This window comes from Andrographis paniculata, unplaced genomic scaffold (genome assembly GCF_009805555.1).
Source record: "Andrographis paniculata isolate CXL003 unplaced genomic scaffold, ASM980555v1 Contig37END, whole genome shotgun sequence".
Taxonomy (NCBI): Eukaryota; Viridiplantae; Streptophyta; class Magnoliopsida; order Lamiales; family Acanthaceae; genus Andrographis; species Andrographis paniculata.
The window spans coordinates 2,433,497-2,453,903 of NW_026137570.1; the positions used below are offsets into that span (position 1 = coordinate 2,433,497).

The following is a 20,407-nucleotide window of genomic DNA, read 5'->3' on the forward strand; positions in this document are numbered from 1 at the left end:
AAAAAATAAATAAAATAAATAAATAAAATCTGCAGGTCAGCGATACCTGGCGGATACGTAGCCTCCGGCGAGCCACGCGGGCGTCTACGGCGCCGGAGGATTAAAACAGCGAAAATCTTTTACTTATGAAATTAATTTGCAACAGGCTCCACTTACGGAACTAAAATAATAAGGAGGTCAAATTACGGAACTAAAAAACAATCTACCCTATTTTTTATTTTTTCTTATGTAATATTTTTTTAAAAAAAATATCATCGCCAAAATATACGAACGTACTCTTCGTCTAAATCACCACATATATATTATATAAAATGAAAATAAAATATGGTATGAGGTATCCATGGAAGACTCTAGATGATGATCTTAGAACTTCCAAGGTCAAATTTTAATTAATTAATTAATTAATTAATAGGTTCCACTTGGACGTTTAACCGACCTCACACGCCCATTCACCACTTCCTTTAATTTTTTATTTTATTATCAAATTATTTAGCCCATTAAATATCACCGCCGTCACATTAATTAATAATAATATCAACACTACAGCAAATTTTCTATGATTATTATTAAATATATATATATATTTTTTATAAAATAAATAAATATAGTCATAATTTTTTTTTATGGTTTATTCGGTTATAATATATATGATCAATATATAATAAAGTTTCTGATATATTTAATAGTCTCATTTATTTATTGTGTGTTGATATTTAAATATTAAATATTATATCAAACATAATATAAATTAAGAAAAATTACAAAATTAACGTCAATTAGTATTTTAATATTAATAGAATGATATTTGTATACAAAATTATACAAATATAATAATATTTTTAAGGGTAAACTGTTTTTCTTTTTAGTCCTATAACTGGACCCCCTTGTCATTTTAGTCCCGTAAGTGGAGCCTGTCGCAAACTAGTCTCATAAGTGAAAAATTTTCGCTGTTTTAGTCCTCCGGCGCCGGAGATGCCCGCGTGGCTCGCCGGATGTGACGTGTCCGCCAGGTGTCGCTGACCTGGCGGACAAGTGGATTTTTTTTTTTCATTTTTTTAAAACTTATTTTTAATTTATTTTAAATTTTATTTGTATTTTTTTATTTTTTTATTTGGTCCAATTAAAAAAATGAAAAAAAATAAATCCACGTGTCCGCAGGTTGGCGGGACACCTGGCGGACACGTCACCTCCGGCGAGCCATGCGGGCGTCTCCAGCGCCGGAGGACTAAAATAGCAAAAAAATTTTACTTATGGGACTAGTTTGCGACAGGCTCCACTTACAGAACTAAAATGATAAAGAGGTTCAGTTACGAGACTAAAAAAATAGTTTATTCTATTTTTAATATTACGTACAATAACGTAAAAGATAAATGTTATATTTAGAGATGGACGGATGGAGTATTTAGTTTAAAAGTGAGTCCCAATTAATAAAAATAATTTAAAAAATTATGAGTATTGTATTAATCTGTCACTCCAACTTGTAGAACATAATTATAAAAATACAATATATAATGTACAATATGCACACACAATAATTAATCAATAAAAAACAAATATATATTATTTTCTATAGTATTTTTTCAATTTTCTGTATTTCACAATAAAATAATATCTAAAATTAGAAAAACTAAAAAGGGATTGTCTTGTGAAAATTTTTTTAATTTTTAAAAATGAATTTCTCCTAGCTCTATTATTATTATTTTTTATTTATTTATTTTTTATGACGTAGGAATCCGCAGCCGCTACCCGAAAGTGTGCACTGGGGTCACATTTAGTTTTTGCGTAATTTTTTTTTGTATAAATGTCATTCTATTAGTATTATAAACCACTAATTGAAGTATTTTTGTAATTTTTTCTTAATTTGTATTACGTTTTGATATAATAATTAATATTCAAATATAAATATGTAAAAAATAAATAAGACTTTTAGAGCCGGACAATGATATAATGTAATAGTTCATATATCACATGGTACGATTAATCTTTGTAATTAACTCAATAAAGGTATATATATTATTAATTGACAATATATAATAATAATTCACATATTAAAAATAAAGGTATTATATTGGATTGTAGTAAAAAAATATAAAAATACCCCTATTAGTATGGTGTAATATAAAAGTAATAACATTTGTGTAATATATTGTAAGTTGAAAGGGTATTTATTATGTTAAATAGGTAGTACAATTACTAAATTAGGAAATAATAACCTTATTTTAGGATTGACGAAAATAGAAAATGGTAACATTTCAATGAGACGGAGGAATAAATTTATTTATTTATTTTCTCAAAAATTATGTTATTATTTTTTATTATCTGTTAACCTTATGTACACTCTATTTATAGTCAAATTTTTTATTTATTCATAATTTTATTGTTTCTCCTTAGAACAAATAGTAATAATTTACTACTATTGTTCTATTTTTTTTTAATCGATTTTTTAGTAAAATTTTCAAAATATTTTTATTTTAGTTTTTAGTCACTTTATTTTAAGATTATAATATTACTATTTCCTAGTATTCATAAAAAATCAAACTTAAATAATTTTTCAGAACAACAAAAATATACTTTATTGAAATAAAATTAATAGTTAAAAAGTACTTGTACATTTGTACTAACAAAAATATCTTAAACCACTATAGATAAAAATGAATAAAGTAAGAAAGCGAAGTCAAAACACAAGACTTATCTTTTATTTTTAAATACTCATTTTTTGGTTATATCTTTAAAAAAATATAATTTTTTTTTTTCACAAATATATAAAAAATAATAAAATTATTTTACTCAAATAATATCATAATTTCCAAAATACTTTTACAATTTATCATAATTAATACTCACTCCGTCCCATAACTATAGTTTGGGTTGTGTTTGACACGAGATTTAAAGAATATTGATATTATATCGATAGTGGGTAAAAAGTACGGGTAAATGACTTTTTTGCCCTTGTGAGTGTATCAGTGTAAAAAGTAGTGGCAATTGTGTAATAATAATGAAAAAATATGGATAGTTTTACAGTGATATAATTATTTATGAAAATGAGACTATTGTTTTGGGACGATAAAAAATGGTACAAGACTATTGTATTGGAACGGAGGGAGTAGTATAATAAATAAAAACATTTTTGGTGGATGAAGGAAGTGCGAGCTTGTTTGTTTTGTGAAAATTTCTTGACATATTTATTTAAAAAAATTAATATATGACATATATCCGTTACTTTTATATTATTTATACAATCTTATATACTTCACACACAAAAAAAAAAAAAAAAATCACCTTCAAACTAAAACACATTCTTTTCCATAAAATCTTCAATATATTTTTCAAAAAAATTAATATATTATATAAACTTATTATTTTTATATTATTTACGTAATTTTCTGTATCTCATACCAATTTTATTTTCAAACTAAAACACAAAACAAACACACCCGTACAATTTTTTAAAACACCGAAATAACACATCATATCATGTTCTTTGGACTTTAGTTTCAATTTTTATACGACTATTTATTATAATTAAAATAGCTTTTCTATTATAAAAAATATGTTCATTTTTTTATATCGATTCTAAAAAAAAATAATTTTATTTTATTTTTTAACATGAATATTATATACCCTTTTTTCCATAACTATATATTCATTTGCTTTTTGCACGGAGTTTTAGAAATATTAGTATTATATTGAGATTTTATAGGAATATAATCGAAATGACTAAAATGACCTTATTAGTATTGTGTGATATAAAAGTAATGATATTTGTGTAATATATTAAAAGTTGTAAAGGTATTTATAATATTAAATAAATAGTACTTTATCATGAGACATACCAAAATAAAAAATGGATACTTAAAACGAAAAAATATATATCACATTAAAAGCCATACTCATATCAAATGAATTTACTTTTACCTAACTAAAAAAACAATATTTTATTTTATTTTAAACAAAAAAATTATATTATTTTTTAATCTTTTTAATACTATTTTTTACCATAGTATTTTTTATGTTTTTTTTTTCATTTTTTTTATTTTTTTACTATAAAATTATAAAAAAAAAAAAGAAAGAAAAAATATATACCACATTAAAAGCCATACTCATATCAAATGAATTTATTTTATTTTTTACAAAATATTATATTGAAACTTGTATTTAAAAGACATCCACAGCCACTAGGATTATTAAAATATACCAATCATGGCAATGGTGCATGGGATGGGGTTTCTAATCTCGTCTCCTTTGTTAAATACTCCCACCGTGCCATGGCTGCTCACATCGTAGACACGGTAGTTTAGGAGGGATATAATTAATAGATAATTAAAAATATATTAGTGAAAATAATTATCCTATAATATAAATAATTATAAATTAAAATTAAAATAACTAATTAGTTTAATTAAAATTAAAAAATAAATAAATTAAAAAATTTAAAATAAGATTAAAATGTGTAATCATTTTAAAAAAAATAACATGAAACGTGGGACATATATAAACAACAACATGGATAAGGTACGTGGGACGGACGGAGTATAATAATTACAAACATTTATTTATTTATTATTATTATTATTTAATTTATTATTATTATTATCACATCCAACTCTTCGTCAACGGTCATCTTTTCTTCTTCTTCTTCTAATTATTAATTTTTTAATTATTTTAAACTTTTATTGCGAAAATCGGTCAGAAGGTAATATTTAATTTACAGGAGGATCGGCAATGGGAGCTGAGAGCTGACAGCGACATGGCAGCTTGTTTTGTAGCATCTTTTCATTCATGGAGTTGGTTGGTGCGGTGCGCTGATCCTTCGAGTTTTCAAACATATGGTGCTGCTTGTGATTGTCAAGCTGAAAGTGACCACAAATGGTGAGGGCCATCGGGAATTTTATGTGCAACTTGGTCTGATCAGTCGACGCCGAGTGGATGGATGTCTCTGGCCATTACTTTTTTGTTTATTTGTTTCTCCCCTTTTTTCTCCAATTCTGTCCTTTTTCGCTTTGTCCATTGGTGCGAATCTGCGATGTATGTGAGCGCCTAACAGTTGTTTTAGATCCTAATTTGTGTGCTGTCTCGCTGGCGATGAGCTGCTGCTGCTGCTGCTGATAGGGTTTGATTGTTTATATATAGGTTTGATTTTTTTTGAGGAATTGATTTCGTGAGGAGGATAGGATGAAGGCGCGGAGAGGAAAGCGTCCTGAGGTAATTCGCTAATTGATTCGAGTGGTTGATTTAATGTTGCTTTGGTAATGCCTTTCAACTGTTCGACGAATTGCCTGAACTGATGATTATGTGTTTTTTCGTGTCTGTTTGTTGAAATGGATTGTTGATCAGCCTTTTTGGCCGTCGATTGTGATGAAGAAATGGCTGAATATTCAGCCGAAGTTTAACGACTTTAGCGAGGACGAGGTCGACACCGAGAGCGAGGATGATGGTATGTATGTATATATGCACATACATATATATTTATATAGATGTATGTAGGTATATTGGTTTGGTTTGATCTGTAGATTGCCGCCTTGAATTTGAATTTTCGAATTTTTCACTATTCGATTTGAGGAACTATGCATATTTAGGATGTGTTTTCTCAGCCGATTTCTATGTTTTTGAGTTCGATTTTCGCCTAACGCCATGATCGCTGCTTGGTTTAGCTTTCTCGCCTCGGCATCGAGCCTTGCAACATGATCACGTCTGCGAAACGCTCGGATTTCAAACTGATGGAGGTATGTGTAATAAATCCCTGTTTTTCAATTGCTGATACGTTGTGTTTTTCGTTTGTTCCAAAAACTAAGCTTTCATCGATTCTCAAGAACTTTTTTTGTCGAACTTCAAGAGAACTTAATATGTCAAACCTTTAGAATCTCTTAGCATAATCAATATATGTATGGATTAATTTATAAGTAGGAAAGAGATGTTCGATTTTACGACAGACTGTTTTTTGGGACACAAATAGTTACTTAACATGTCGAGGCGATTTCAGAAATTTGTATTTATTTGCTATATTAGACATGAAGAAGTTTCACGATAAAATGAATCATTAGTCGCGTAATTTAGTATCGTTTTTTGGATTGAGAATTTGTTGTTCTTGAATTTCACCGAATCTCTGCAGCTTAAAATTTAAAAAAAAAATGAAATTTTTTGCCTCTTATCTCATGTTGATGCATGCAAATGTAATAATCCAGGGAAGCCTCATAATGATTATTCGGTAAAACACCGGAGAGGAAAATCGGAAACTTTGCGACTTCAGTACATTAGTACAAAAGAAGTGAGGTTTGGCTCAGTAAGAAGTCATGATTTTAATTTTATTTTTTGTTTTACTTAGTAATATGATTATTCTTCGGCTAATCGATCTTTAGGATTCATTCGATTGGTTTTATCTTCTAAGTTCGATATTTTGATTCTTCTATTCTTCGTCGTGCGCAGAATAGCAATATGTACTTGGAATGTTGCTGGAAGACCGCCTATGGATAATCTTGAAATCGACGAATGGCTATCTACTCAAGAGCCAGCAGATATGTACATTCTCGGGTAAGTTTTAAGATCGAAATTAGTCGAATGACCACTTTCATTTGATGGGAGGATGCGTCGCATTCGATTGGAGATGATTTGATCTTTATGAAAGTGTAGATGATAAGGACATTAGAAGAATAAAATTTTGGTTACTCTTCTAGAATTAGTCGGAGGCAGACTTTTGATTTATTTCGAAAATCGTTTGGTCAAATTTTTGAACTTATACTTTTGAGATCAGTTGATAATGATTCGGATTCAATGTCCAGAAAAGCTCTGCTTTCAGTTTTAGTGAACTTAGGCATAACTTGAAGCTCTTAATACTATCGTATGATCCGATGTTTATGTAATATGTAGCAACATGGCCTAAATATGTCGTCTAGCTCTGTAAATGGGTCGAAGATGATAAGAGCCACGCAATTTTGTGGAACCAAGTTAAAAATACTCATCTAGATCATTTCATACAAGCATTATATGCAATTATAAAGCTCGATTATACTATCCGGGAGAGATTTTCTCAATGTTTACCTTATGCGGCCCGGAACACATTTTAGCTGCCATTGGATACTTGAAGCTGTTCAAAACTCTCAGATTCTGATGTTTCTCGCAGGTTTCAAGAAGTTGTTCCTTTGAATGCCGGAAATGTACTCGGAGCTGAAAATCGAAGCCGTATCCCGAGATGGGAGTCTCTCATCCGCAGGACGTTGAACAAGTCGCTCGAGCCCGAAAATAAACATAAGAGCTACAGTGCCCCACCGTCTCCGGTTTTAAGGACTTCCTCGGCTTCGGATGTGCTGGCCGACGTTGCAGACGCTCCCATGCTCAATATAATCAGCGAAAATCCGATAGCGACGTTAATCGAAAACGATCCCGAGATAACCGGAATCACGACAAACATCACGCTGAAAAGAATGCTGAACGCAGACTGGAAAACTAAGCTCGACTGGCCCGAACAATCGTTGGACGCAACCTCTCAAGTTCTATCGTCGCAATCCAAATTACGACGAGTTCTGAGCAGTTCTGCGAGAATCGGTTCGACTTTGACGAGCACCCCTCAAATTATCCCGTTAGGCGGCTCCGGGTTAAGAAGAATGCACCGTAGTTTCGAAGACCTCGGACTGATCTCCGCCGGTGACGACCATGAAGTTCTCGATTCGTTATCCGATGAATTGAATCGAATCTCCGGAGAAGAAGACGACGATGAAAAAGCAGAAGCAGAAACAGAAGAAGGCGATTCTTTCGAAGAAATGATCGAATTCAAAAACGAAAATGCTGAACCGTATCACACGGCCAAGTCCCGTCCGATGTACGTAAGGATTGTGAGCAAGCAGATGGTCGGGATTTACGTTTCGATTTGGGTCCGGAGGACGTTACGGCGGCACATTAACAACCTGAAAGTCTCGCCCGTCGGAATCGGACTCATGGGCTATATGGGCAACAAGGTAGTCGTCGAAGTTCGATTATTTTCGTTCGTTAAATTAACGCTGTCGCTTGACGGTTTTGATCCACGCTCGATTTCTTCGCAGGGATCGGTTTCCGTTAGCATGACGCTTTTCCAGAGCCGGATGTGCTTTGTTTGTTCGCACCTAACGTCGGGGCAAAAATGCGGGGCGGAGCAGAGGCGCAACGCCGACGTTCTCGAAATTATACGACGAACACACTTCTCGTCTGCCTTCGACATCGATCAACCCCTAACGATCCCCTCTCACGAGTGAGTATACAATCTAAATTTCCGTCATTCTCGACTCTTACCGTGATCGCAACGATTGATAATCGCTATGTTTACGCGAAACAGCCAAATATTCTGGTTCGGCGATTTGAATTATCGAATCAGCTTACCGGATGCGGAGGTACGGAACTTCGTTGAGAAGAAGCGTTGGGCCGAGCTTCTCAACCACGACCAAGTATGCGTCGATAAATCGAACGTTTTTCGGTAAATTTTAACGCGGGTAATTTAACGTCGCGATTTTTCTATGCGCAGTTAAGCAAAGAGCTTCGCAACGGTCGTGTATTCTACGGATGGAGAGAAGGGTCGATAAATTTCGCGCCGACGTACAAGTATGAGATCGATTCGGATCGATACGTCGGAGAGAATCCGAGAGAAGGTGAAAAGAAGCGATCCCCGGCGTGGTGAGATTCAACTGACGATCGAACGCTCGTATGCTGTCGATTTTTGTTTCGATTTTGTCGAATTGGCGATAAATTGATAATTAATTGTTGTGACGCAGGTGCGACCGTATACTTTGGTTCGGGAAAGGGATCAAACAGCAGTTTTACAAGCGAGCCGAGGTGCGGCTTTCGGATCATCGACCCGTTAGCTCGTTGTTCTCGGTTGAAGTCGAGATTTTTAATCAACGAAAGCTCGAAAAGGCGCTTAACTTTTCGAAAGCGGCCGTATATCCGGAGGTATTTACGGACGACGACGACGGGGTGGAGGAGTATCTTCTTTAGAATGTCGTTTTAGTTGTGTTTGATTTTAGTCGATGTGATAGATTATCATGTATCGTATTTGAATCGAAAATTTTGCGAGCTTTTTTCGCAAAGTAAATAGTAGAAATGAATGAAAATAGGAAGAATTTTGTCAAATTTCATTGATAGATTTTTCTATAGTTCTCTTTTGAAGAAATTGAATTATAATACTTCCTCCCACTTATAAGTCCCCCCGCTACCGTAGATAAAAAATACAAAAATTTAAGTAAAATATAATGAATAAATAATTAATAAATATATTAATAAAAATATTTATTATATAATAAAAATAATTATAAGTAAAAATTAAAATAATTAAATAATTTAATTAAATTTTAAAGAAAATTAATAAAAATGTATAATTATATTTTCTAAAACAAAGACAAATGATATACGAAATAAAAAATATAAACATTTTATTGGGACGGAGGAAGTATTATTATTACATTACGATACCCTTATTTTATACAATCATCAATCAATATCTATATATTAAATGAATTTGCAGTAAAATTTAATTAAATAATATTTTATCCGTTCAAATCATATGTATCTATCTGAATTTTGTACATAAATTTAGATATATATTAATATTTCATTTGTCAAATTTCAAATGAAGCACTTGTTTGTTTTTTTAATGGATTAAAAAAATATATTTTATTAACTAATAAAAATATATAAAATAATTTGACATTTTCCTTTTACAAAACAAATAAAGTAATTATATTTTTGAAATTTGCCTAAAAGTAAAAATATTTTGTTATTTGTATGTAAGTGCTTTTACTATATTAAAAAAGAGATATTTCAAAAAGTATTTGAGTTTAGACAAATATTTTATATAAAGATTAAAAAAAAATGAATCTATTTTTTAATATTGTATAAAATGTAAAGATATATTTTTATTACAGTTAAAAGTTATTTTTTTAAAAAAAAAAAAATATATATATATATATATATATATACAATTGAATTTGACATAATTAAACACCCCCCCTTAAGACTACTGTGTTTATTTGTTTAGTGTATCAGTTTATAAGTTTTTTTTTTACTAGGTATAGAAAATTATTGGTAATATATAAAAATACTTCATCCGTCCCAATTCAAAACACTATAGTTTTTTTTTATAATTTTCATCAAATCTCATTTAATTTTTTTTTAATTTTAATAAAAACAATTATACATTAAAACCAAAATATCCTTTTAATTTTTTCTTAAATTACAAATATATAATTATACATACAAATACTTTATAATAAAAATATCGAAACTTTTTATACATCTCTACTAATCAATAAAATACTACTCCCTCCGTCTCACATAATTTGTACATATATTTAATTTTCGTCTGTCCCATATATTGTCTTTTATTTTTTTGAAATATGATTATACACTTTAATCATATTTTAAATTTTATAATTTTTTTTAATCTTAATTAAATTATTTAGTTATTTTCATTTTACTCTATAATTATTTTTACTAATACATCTCTTAATTACTTATTAATTATATTTTACCGAAATTTTCGTATCTACGATAATAAGCCTATATTACATGGGACGGAGAGAGTATTATTATTTTTTAACGTAATACTACATCGGTCTGGCTCTAAGAGTCTCATTTATTTTTTTCCGTGTTCATCTTTGAATATTAATTATTATATCAAAAAGTAATACAAATTAAAAAAAAATTGCAAAAATACTTCAATTAGTGTTTTATAATACTAATAGAATGACATTTGTACAAAAACTTATACAAATATAATGATATTTTTAATGATAAATACAATAACGCAAAATATAAATATGGCTTTTAGATGCAGACGAACGAAGTATTATTTATTATGAAAAAGATAAAATACAAAGAGTCTTGTCCCACATAAGAAGACAAGATAAACCTTAATTTCCTTAAATATATTGTGATATCATTTATTGTAAATGGGCTTATTGAGATTGGATAGGCTTGGGCATTGGGTTTGGGCTTGGCATAACTTTGGGTTCAGCCCAAATTGAATTAGCAGTTATTTAATTAAAATTTGTATTTTATTTGATTAATTAATTTTGACTTAGTAAAATCTAGTTCGGATCGTTGTGGAATTAAAGATTCCTATTCGATCTGTATACACTGGAAAGCAATCGGTGGCGGCCCGTATTTTTTCCAATGAGATTGAGTGCAACGCGAGGCTCGAATTTAGGTATTATTAAATTTGCAATTTCAGATTTGTTGGATCTCAGATTTTCGTAAAAAAATAAAAATAAAAAAATACAACACGATATTTAGGGCAAATAGCACAATAATAATCAAAGAAAAAGACAGCGCAAACAAATTATATCGATTTCAACATTATTCTACAAAATTCAAAAGAAGAAAATTTCAAGAGATAAAAGAAATAAAAGCATAAATTTTATGGATGAAGATGTGTGTTCCTCTTTTGCTTCTTTAATGGCCAAAAATATATTTTGTCATTCCGTAACGCTCGCATTTAACTCTCGGAAATGTTCATTAATTATTGCATTCACTTAGGGCTACTACCTCATTTTTAATTAACCGATTAATGACTGCTACTTTCACCGCATAATTGATCGATCAAGTTGATTTGATACGGTCGATTAATATTCTTCATTTTGGCGATCTGCTATTGTCAATAGAATTTATTTTTGTGTGACAATAAAATGTTAACACGTTTATTGTAACGGGCTTTAGTAAATTCGGTGGCCTTGCATTGTTTGAATGTTACTTAACCTTTCGGGTATGTCCGATGTATTTATATCTTATTCTTTTTCGAAAAAATTAAAGTATATATAAATAGAAAAAAGATTTATATCTTATTCTTTTTCGAAAAAATTAAAGTATATATAAATAGAAAAAATAAGTAATTATTATGAAAGCATGAATCGATTACAATAAAGAATTCATACAATAAAATCGATGATGTCCTCAAATCTCAATATATATATATATATGTAAGATAAATATGCAAATGATGACTACCCCAAGTAGGGTGGGGTGGGGTGGGGTGGGGTCACCTAATAGAGAAATGTGACACCCAAAATAAATAAAAAAGCTGCTGGCATTCCCATCCAAGATGAAACCCTAATTCCACCATTGCCATCTCCTCCACCTCTAGTTGCTGTATTATATATATATATATATATATAAAAGATTATACAAAAATTAATTATTTCAAAAATAAATAATATATATATTTCATTCATAGTTAATTATTAATATATTTATGTTACTATATATAGAAGTAACAAAATACATTTACATTTATATATTCCATTTAAAATTATCATCAATCAATGCACTATTCTAATTTACTATTTTTTGTTGATGCTAATTTAGTAAATATTATATGCATAGCTAATATTTTTATTTTTTTTTTCATTTCACCTAAAATTACAATCATATAATTTTTTAAATTAATTGTATCATTGAGGATATTTTAATCAATATATTTATTTATATTTTGAACAAAGAAAAAATTATTTTATACTTTCTCTGTTACCTAAATATATTCAAATTTTTTTATACGGATTTAAACATGAATATGTATCTTTTTACTTTCTTATAATAAAAAAATAAAATAAAAATTGATATGATCTTTTTACTAATTAAAAAAAATTAGAATATTTTTAAATTGACAGTAAAAGAAAATAAATTTAAATTTAAATAACGAAAAATGTACTACAAATTTCACGACCAATAATTTGACAAATTCGTTACTAGATTTTCATTAATTATTTATTAACTTAAAATATATTATGATTATTATTATTATTATTATTATTATTATTATTATTGATGCTACTCTGGCTGTGCCAACGAAGAAGGCACAGCTAAGTGGTCAACAGTCATTGCCACCACGAAAATAATAAAATAAAATAATTATTATTATTGGCACTAAAAACGCGTAAATTGACCGAGTCATCAATAATTTTAATAATCCATTAATTAGATTAAAAAATAAAAAATAATATTCTTTTCATCCCGAGCAAGCAAGATTGTCATTTGATTTTTATATTATTGTATTTTACATTAAAAGTAATTTTATATTTGAATAATTTACTCTAAAAATATTATTGTATTGGTATTATAAGAGATCAATAAACATATTTTTGTTTTTTTTATTTATATTAAATTTTGATATAATAATTAATATTTAAAGATCAAACATGCAAAAAGTCAATGGCAACCTTGCAACGGGACGGAGGGAGTACTTTTATTTTATAGTCCGTTCATTTGAACGAGAGGGGTTTTTTGGAATTTTGTAGTCGATTAAAAAGTAATACTAATACTACTTTATAAGTTAGTGAAAGTGTGTAAAAATTTTTGATATTTTTGTCCATTTTTTGTATAAAATAATTGTACGTATAATCATATATTTTTGGAATTTAAATAAAAGTTAAAATGTATTATGATATTAATGTATAATTACTTCTTTCTCAAATAAGAAATATATAGTACTTTAAAATAAGACAGACAAAAATTGTAAAAATGGTATTTTGAGTTGGAACAGAGAAAGTAATTTTGAATGAATATATATTTTATGTATTTATGTTACCTAAAAAATTTAAATTTAATTTTCCCCAAAATTAGTAAGCGAAAATTAATTAAGGTTTATTTTTAATTAGAGATAATTATTATTACCTGGAGGAGGCAATCCTGCTGAGGAATCTGGAGCTGGAGCTGTTCATCAAAATAACCCAAAATTAATTAAATATTTGCAACAAGAAATTAAGATCGGAAAATTATATTCCCTCCGTCCCATAACTATATATTCATTTATTTTTTTCACGAAATTTTAGAAATATTAGTATTATATTGAAATAAAATAGAAATAAAATAAAATGATTAAAATGACCTTATTAGTATTGTGTGATATAAAAGTAATGGTATTTATGTAATATATTGAAAATTACAAGAGTATTTGTAGTATTAGATAGATAGTATATTTACTAAAAAAAAAAAAAGACCAAAATAAAAAAAATAGATATTTTATTTTAGAACGTAGGAGTATCAATTAAATAAAGAATAATAATATTTCTGAATAAATAATAAATAAAGTATCACAGGTTTGAACATGTTGCATTAAATGATATGAAATTAATACACAAAAAGAAAAACGAGTAGTCAAACATAATGGGAAACCAAAATAAATTAATTAATTATATTTGAACGGCTCTGTAATGATAAATACTCCCACAGTTCCAAAAAATACGGGACTATTACTGTATATACGAGAATTTAGGTAAAGTATAATTAGTAAATAATTAAGAAATATATTAGTAAAAATAATTATTATTTAGTAAAAATAATTATAGATTAAAATTAACATAAGTAAATAGTATAATTAAAATTAAAAAAATTATAAAATTTAAAATTTAAAATGTGATTAAAGTGCATAATTATATTTCCAAAAATAAAAAGGACAAGTTATGTGGGACAGAGGGAGTACTTTCTTAAAATGTTTATATCTTTCAAACACATATTTTTAGGGTGTGTTTGTTTGGGGGATTGGATTTCCAATTCACTGTTCATCCCATTTTTTCCTTCAAAAATATCAAATCAAACACCTATTTTTCATTTTTTATATTATATTAAAAATCAATTTTACATTCAAAACATCACACCAACACCAATTTATATCACATTATACAACTATTCAAATTCAAAATTTTTACTATTCAAATCCCAACTCAAAATCCAAAACTCCGAACAAACACACCCTTAAGTTGTGACATAAAACATAATTCGTTAATATCTAATTATTATTTGATGAAAAAAATAAATATCCAAAAAAGAACAGGGCAAAAGACTATTCAAATAGACTAGTTATTCCATTCAGACCAAAAAAATAAAATAATAATAATAAATGTTAAAATACAAATAGAAAAAGACACTAAAGTGTGTTTGGATGTCTTGATAAAACATACCATGATGGAATAAATTTTTTTGTACGAAAAGGTGACTTAATGGTGAATTAATATGCCCTATCAAACATTAAAAAAAAATATATATATATATATACTCCATATGTTTCACTGAAAGATTGTCATTTTTTATTTTTTTATTCCAAAATAAAGTTATTATTTTCTAATTTGGTAATTGTACTATTTATTTAACATAATAAATATTCTTCCAACTTATACTATATTACACAAATGTCATTATTTTTATATTACACAATACTAATAGAGGTATTTTCGTCTTTTTTACTCTAATTTATTATAATATTAATATTTAAAAATCTATGTGAAAAAAAAAAAGTAAATGACAACTTTACGCCGGACGGACGGAGCATAAATATATATATATATATATATCAAATTATCAATTGGGTTTGGCCACATTTCCCAAAATATCTCACAGCCAAATACCTACCACAATCCAAACAATTAATTGCAAATTATTCATTAAAAAAAAATAATAAAATTGAAAACTATTGTTGAATTCATAATTTGGAAAATTGCCCAACATTTCATTAACCACCAATTATATGCTTATTGATTTAGTTTTATTTTTATTATGTAATTACTTTATTTCACATCTATATATTATAAAATATCATATCTAAACTTATATTATTCAAATAAAACAAACAAATAAATAAAGCAAATTTTTTTAAAAAAAACATTTGACTTGAAATAGTTATGTTTATACAAAAATAAATGTAAACTTATTAAGTAGAAAGACTGAATAATATTTTATAAAATAATAATATTTTATTTGTATTTTATAAAGAAAAAAATATCAAATTAGCTTCCACACTTTTGCTACTGACCAATTAAAAAAACAAAAAACAAACAAATGATCCATTTGAAATAGGCTGAAATGGTCTCTTTCTTTAAACCAATTTTATCAAATTTTATTATTTGGACTCGATATTTTTCAAAAAAAAAATAATTCCTCCATTTCATAACAAATCATCTATTTTTTCATTTTAGTTCATGTCAATAATAAAGTATCCATTTTTTATTAAGTAATTATACTATCTACCTAACATTACAAATAACCTTACAATTTACAATATATTACACAAATGTCATTACATTTATATCACACAATATTAATAAAGTTATTTTAGTCATTTCTACTTTATTAATATCAATAAAGTTATTTTAGTTATTTCTACTTTATTCCTATTATATCTCAATGTAATACTAATATTTTTAAAATACTGAACAAAAAATAAATGATTACATAGTTATGAGAGGATGAAGTATTATTTTAATATCAAATTCAAACTAAATTTTTTCAAACTCAATGAAAAAGAATAACACCCCTTTTAATAACTAAAATTGAACTAATTTGATAAACTAAGGGTGTGTTTGTTTTGGGGTTTAGATTTTGAGTTGAGATTTGAATAGTAAAAATTTTGAATTTGAATAGTTGTATGATGTGATATAAGTAGACGTTGATGTGATGTTTTGAGTGTAAAATTGATTTTTAGAATAACATAAAAAATAAAAAATAGGCGTTTGATTTGATGTTTTTTTAGAAAAAAAAAAAAAATACTGTATTTAAAATTCAATCCCTAAAACAATCAAACCCTAGTAGAGCGAGAAAAACAAAAAAAAAAAAAATGTAGAGAGAGAGAGGCGTACATCGGCAGGCGCTGGTGTCGGAGGAGATGTTGCAGTGTTGGGGGAGCTTGAGGGCCTGGGCGAGGTCGACGCCGGGGACGAGCTCCGGGTGGTTGACGAGGTTGCAGAGGCACGGCAGCTGCGTCGACACCACCTGCCTTATGGCGCCGCAGCATTCCGCCGACGGGTTCGACGAGTTCAGGTACGCCGCGCACGGCACCAGCTGCGCCGCGCAGTCATTCTGCCCCTCCGCCACCGCCGCCGCCGCCGTCACCACCGCCAACGCCAAAGCCCACCAATTATACGCCATTGAATTAATCTCTCAATTAATTTCAACGCTTTCTATTTCTTCGATGGATCGATCTGAATGAGCTAGCTGTCTCTCTCTCCCTCCTTTCTCTCTCTCTATATGTATATGTGTGTATATATATATATGTGTGTGTGTTTGCAAGGTATCTCTAGAAGGATTTTGTAATTTTGTCTTTCATTTTTTTTATTTTTTTAAGTTTAGTGTGTGAAAAGGAAAAGAATTTTGTCGATTTGGTGGGGGTGGTTGTGTGAATAAATATGTGTTAGTATTATACACTCGTTTCATTCAGAGAATAAATTTGTAAAAAAAAAAATAATAATAATAATAATAAAAAGTAGAGAATGAGAATTAATTATCTTTGTTTTGTAAAACACAAAATTCAATTGAAAAATATATATATAAAAAATACATAAAATAAATGATTAATCGAATAAAAAAGAATTTTAATTAGTGAGAATTTATAAAAAAATACTTTTGATGATTTTTTTAAAAAGAAATTATAAATTATATACGATGTTTTTAAGATTACGAGGGTGTTTGTGAAAGAACTTTTTGAAGAGTTTCAGTCAAAAAGCTAATTTAGGTGTTTGGTATTTTTGAGAAAACATTTTTTTGTCTAAAAAGTTAATTTCTGAAAACTCATATATCCATCATTTTGAAAGAACTTTTTCATTTTAATTCTGGTTGTTTCTTATTTACCCTTAAAATTTAATTATTTATTTTATACATATTAGTAATATATTTTTATAGCAGTATTTACTAATTATTTTTAATATATTTAATTTATTAAATTATATTTTTATTTTTGTAAATTTAAAATAATAGTTATTATTAATTATTACATATAAATTATTTTATTTGTAAAATATATAAATTTTTTAAATTAAATCAAATAAAAAAATAAAGATTATTAATTTATTTATATATATTAAAACAATAATTAATATAATAAAAATATATATATGAAAAATTTATTATTTTGTATTTTACATAATTTTAATAAAAAAAAATTATTTTTTTAATCTAAATAATAAAAATAAAAATAAATATTTTATAATATTTTTATAATTTTCAATAATTAATAACAAAAATTTTCATAAATTTAAAACCAAAATAAACAAAATTAAATATTTTTAAAAAAATAACATATCAATGTCCTTAATAATTATTTTATGTATAAACATCTAATGTCAAGCAGTTGTTTTACCAAACATTTTAATACAAATCGCTAATTGAATCAGCTAGTCAAACCAGATAATTGAATCAACTAACAGCTACCGGCTAATTGAATCAGCTAACAACTATAAGCTAATTGCCATATGTTATTACATTTTTTTCAAAAATAGTAAAAATTAAATTCTTGAATAATAAATATAATTTTTAAAAATTATAAAAATTAAATAGTACAAAAAATATTAAAAATAATAATAATGATACTACAACATTCATTTCTCTCGATACGAGACAAAATGAATCAGAGAAATAAAAATAATTTATTTGTCTCATGTCATTTATCTAACTCAAACAAACAAGATAAATAAATATTTTCATTTCTCTCTATATCGAACACCCCCTAAGTATATATTTATTTTTTAAAGAAATTTAAAAAATACTCCCTCCGTCCCATAACTAAGGGTTGATTGTGTCCGACACGGTATTTAAGGGTTATTGATATTATATTGGTAATGAGTAAAAAGTATGGGTAAAAGACTTTTTTGCCCTTGTGAGTGTATCAGTGTAAAAAGTAATGACAATTGTGTAATAATGAAAAAAGTAAGTGTAGTTTTATAGTGATATGATTATTTATAAAAAATGAGATTACTGTTTTTGGACGGACAAAAATGGTAAATAAGACTATTGTATTAGGACGGTAGGAGTATTATATTTTAATGATAATTAGTGATAGTTTTGTACGTAAGATGATCTTATTTTTATGATATGTTGAGTTATTGTAAGAGTATTGATATAAATAAGTATAAATGTAATACTAATTTTTTATTTTTTATTTTATAATATGAGAATGCGCTACCCGAAAGTGCGCACTGGGTAAACCTTTGACCGAATGTAATACCCTGCAAACTAGGTCCAACAAGACAAATCACACTAGGTGAATCATGTGTGACGGGTGAACTTGGAGGCATTGAGGTTTGAACCCATAACTTCACGGTCACAAGTTCACTTCCCACACCACCAGACCATCTCTTACGGAACACTTACTAAAAATGAAATACTCCCTCCGTTCCAGTTAGAGCTGTTAAATGAACCAAACCGTTCGTGAATTCAGCTCGATTTAACGCTGTTAAAGCTCATTCGCGAACGTTAACGAGCCGAGCTGAACAACATAAACAGACTCGTTGGTTAACGAACGAACCCAAGCTTTGTTCGCGAACATTCGCAAACATTCGATAAAATAATATATTTATTATAAATATATATATACACATATAAAGTTATAATTTATAAATAAATAAAATATCAATTTAAAATAAATAAATAATATAATTTTAATTTTTTTTAATTTATATATAAATTAAAAAAAGTGGGACAAACAAACTCGAACACTACGAACGAGCTCAAAAGCTTAACGAACGAACACGAACACTTAAAATTCGGCTTGGCTCGTTAACAGCTCTAGTCCCGATTACGGTGTCTTCTTTACTGTAAACACGAGAATTTATGAGATGTATAATTAATAAATAGTTAAGAATATATCAGTAAAAACAATTATTGTATTGTAAAAATAATTTTAAATTAATATTAAAATAACTAATTAGTCTAATTGAAATTTAAAAAATTGTAAATTAAAAAATTCATAAATGAGATTAAAGTATATAATATTGTTTTAAAAAAAAAAATAAGTGGAGCAAACGAAAATAAAAAAATAGTCATAGCAAGTGGGATGGAAGGAGTAAGTATTTTTTTATTTGGAGAACTAAAAATAACAAAATATATACTTAACAAATAGAAGGAAGGAATATATAAATAACAATGGTTACTGTGTTGATTGAAATTTTGTGTTAATTGAAATTCCAACATATTATTGACAACACATTGCAAAGAGGCAATCAATATACAATATTAATACAAATTTTATATGATTTGTTAAATAAAATCACATAATTGTGTTCTTTTTTATTATAATTTTGTTAAAAATCACTTATAAATTGTATTGTATTTGACTATGATATGTGCTATCCATTTTATATTAACATAGCACGAAATGTAATACATGAACGGGGAACACAAATTATAATTGATTTCAACATGATTTATAGTAAAAAATAGTAGGGTAAACTGTTTTTTTAGTCCCGTAACTGAACTCTCTTATCATTTTAGTTTCGTAAGTGGAGCCTATCGCAAACTAATCCCATAAGTGAAGAATTTTCGCTGTTTTAGTTCTCCGGCGCCGGAGATGCCCGCGTGGCTCGCCGGAGGTGATGTGTCCGCCAGGTGTCGCTGACCTGGCGGACACGTGGATTTTTTTATTTTATTTTTTTCATTTTTTAAAAACTTATTTTTAATTTATTTTAAATTT

At 27.7% G+C, this 20,407-nt stretch overlaps 2 protein-coding genes across 8 annotated transcripts; one reads left to right on the plus strand and one right to left on the minus strand.

Annotated features, from left to right (window-relative positions):
* The first annotated feature begins 4,714 nt into the window (after window positions 1-4,714).
* Window positions 4,715-9,116, plus strand: LOC127250450 (type I inositol polyphosphate 5-phosphatase 2). Of its 7 annotated transcripts, none has more exons than XM_051273738.1 (11): window positions 4,717-5,025; window positions 5,131-5,202; window positions 5,335-5,434; window positions 5,652-5,723; window positions 6,183-6,270; window positions 6,424-6,528; window positions 7,118-7,949; window positions 8,034-8,218; window positions 8,303-8,411; window positions 8,489-8,637; window positions 8,736-9,116. In XM_051273738.1, the coding sequence occupies exons 2-11, from the start codon at window positions 5,173-5,175 to the stop codon at window positions 8,956-8,958; spliced, it is 1,893 nt and encodes a 630-aa protein (XP_051129695.1). In that variant the 5' UTR covers window positions 4,717-5,025; window positions 5,131-5,172; the 3' UTR covers window positions 8,959-9,116. The 7 variants fall into 7 exon arrangements, with proteins under 7 accessions (XP_051129697.1, XP_051129695.1, XP_051129696.1 ...); XM_051273739.1 differs by having other exon boundaries at window positions 4,717-4,869; XM_051273740.1 differs by having other exon boundaries at window positions 4,715-5,202; window positions 8,489-8,665; window positions 8,736-8,881.
* A 2,713-nt stretch (window positions 9,117-11,829) lies between these two features.
* LOC127250093 (non-specific lipid transfer protein GPI-anchored 7-like) lies at window positions 11,830-17,018 on the minus strand. Its single transcript, XM_051273249.1, has 3 exons — window positions 16,584-17,018; window positions 13,627-13,665; window positions 11,830-12,103 (listed from the first exon to the last, which is right to left on the minus strand). Exons 1-3 carry the CDS (start codon window positions 16,870-16,872, stop codon window positions 12,000-12,002), a joined length of 432 nt encoding a protein of 143 aa, XP_051129206.1. The 5' UTR covers window positions 16,873-17,018; the 3' UTR covers window positions 11,830-11,999.
* Between the last annotated feature and the right edge of the window lie 3,389 nt (window positions 17,019-20,407).

Excerpts from the sequence above, each read along its gene's own strand:
- LOC127250093 (XM_051273249.1), bottom strand. The coding sequence starts at position 16,872 with ATGGCGTATAATTGGTGGGCTTTGGCGTTGGCGGTGGTGACGGCGGCG. Across the intron at positions 13,666-16,583 it reads CGACACCAGCGCCTGCCGAT|CTCCAGCTCCAGATTCCTCA; the intron begins GTACGCCTCTCT and ends TTTGATGAACAG. Across the intron at positions 12,104-13,626 it reads AGCAGGATTGCCTCCTCCAG|CAACTAGAGGTGGAGGAGAT; the intron begins GTAATAATAATT and ends TATATAATACAG.
- LOC127250450 (XM_051273737.1), top strand. The coding sequence starts at position 5,173 with ATGAAGGCGCGGAGAGGAAAGCGTCCTGAG. Across the intron at positions 5,203-5,334 it reads GGAGAGGAAAGCGTCCTGAG|CCTTTTTGGCCGTCGATTGT; the intron begins GTAATTCGCTAA and ends ATTGTTGATCAG. Across the intron at positions 8,219-8,302 it reads CTAACGATCCCCTCTCACGA|CCAAATATTCTGGTTCGGCG; the intron begins GTGAGTATACAA and ends TACGCGAAACAG.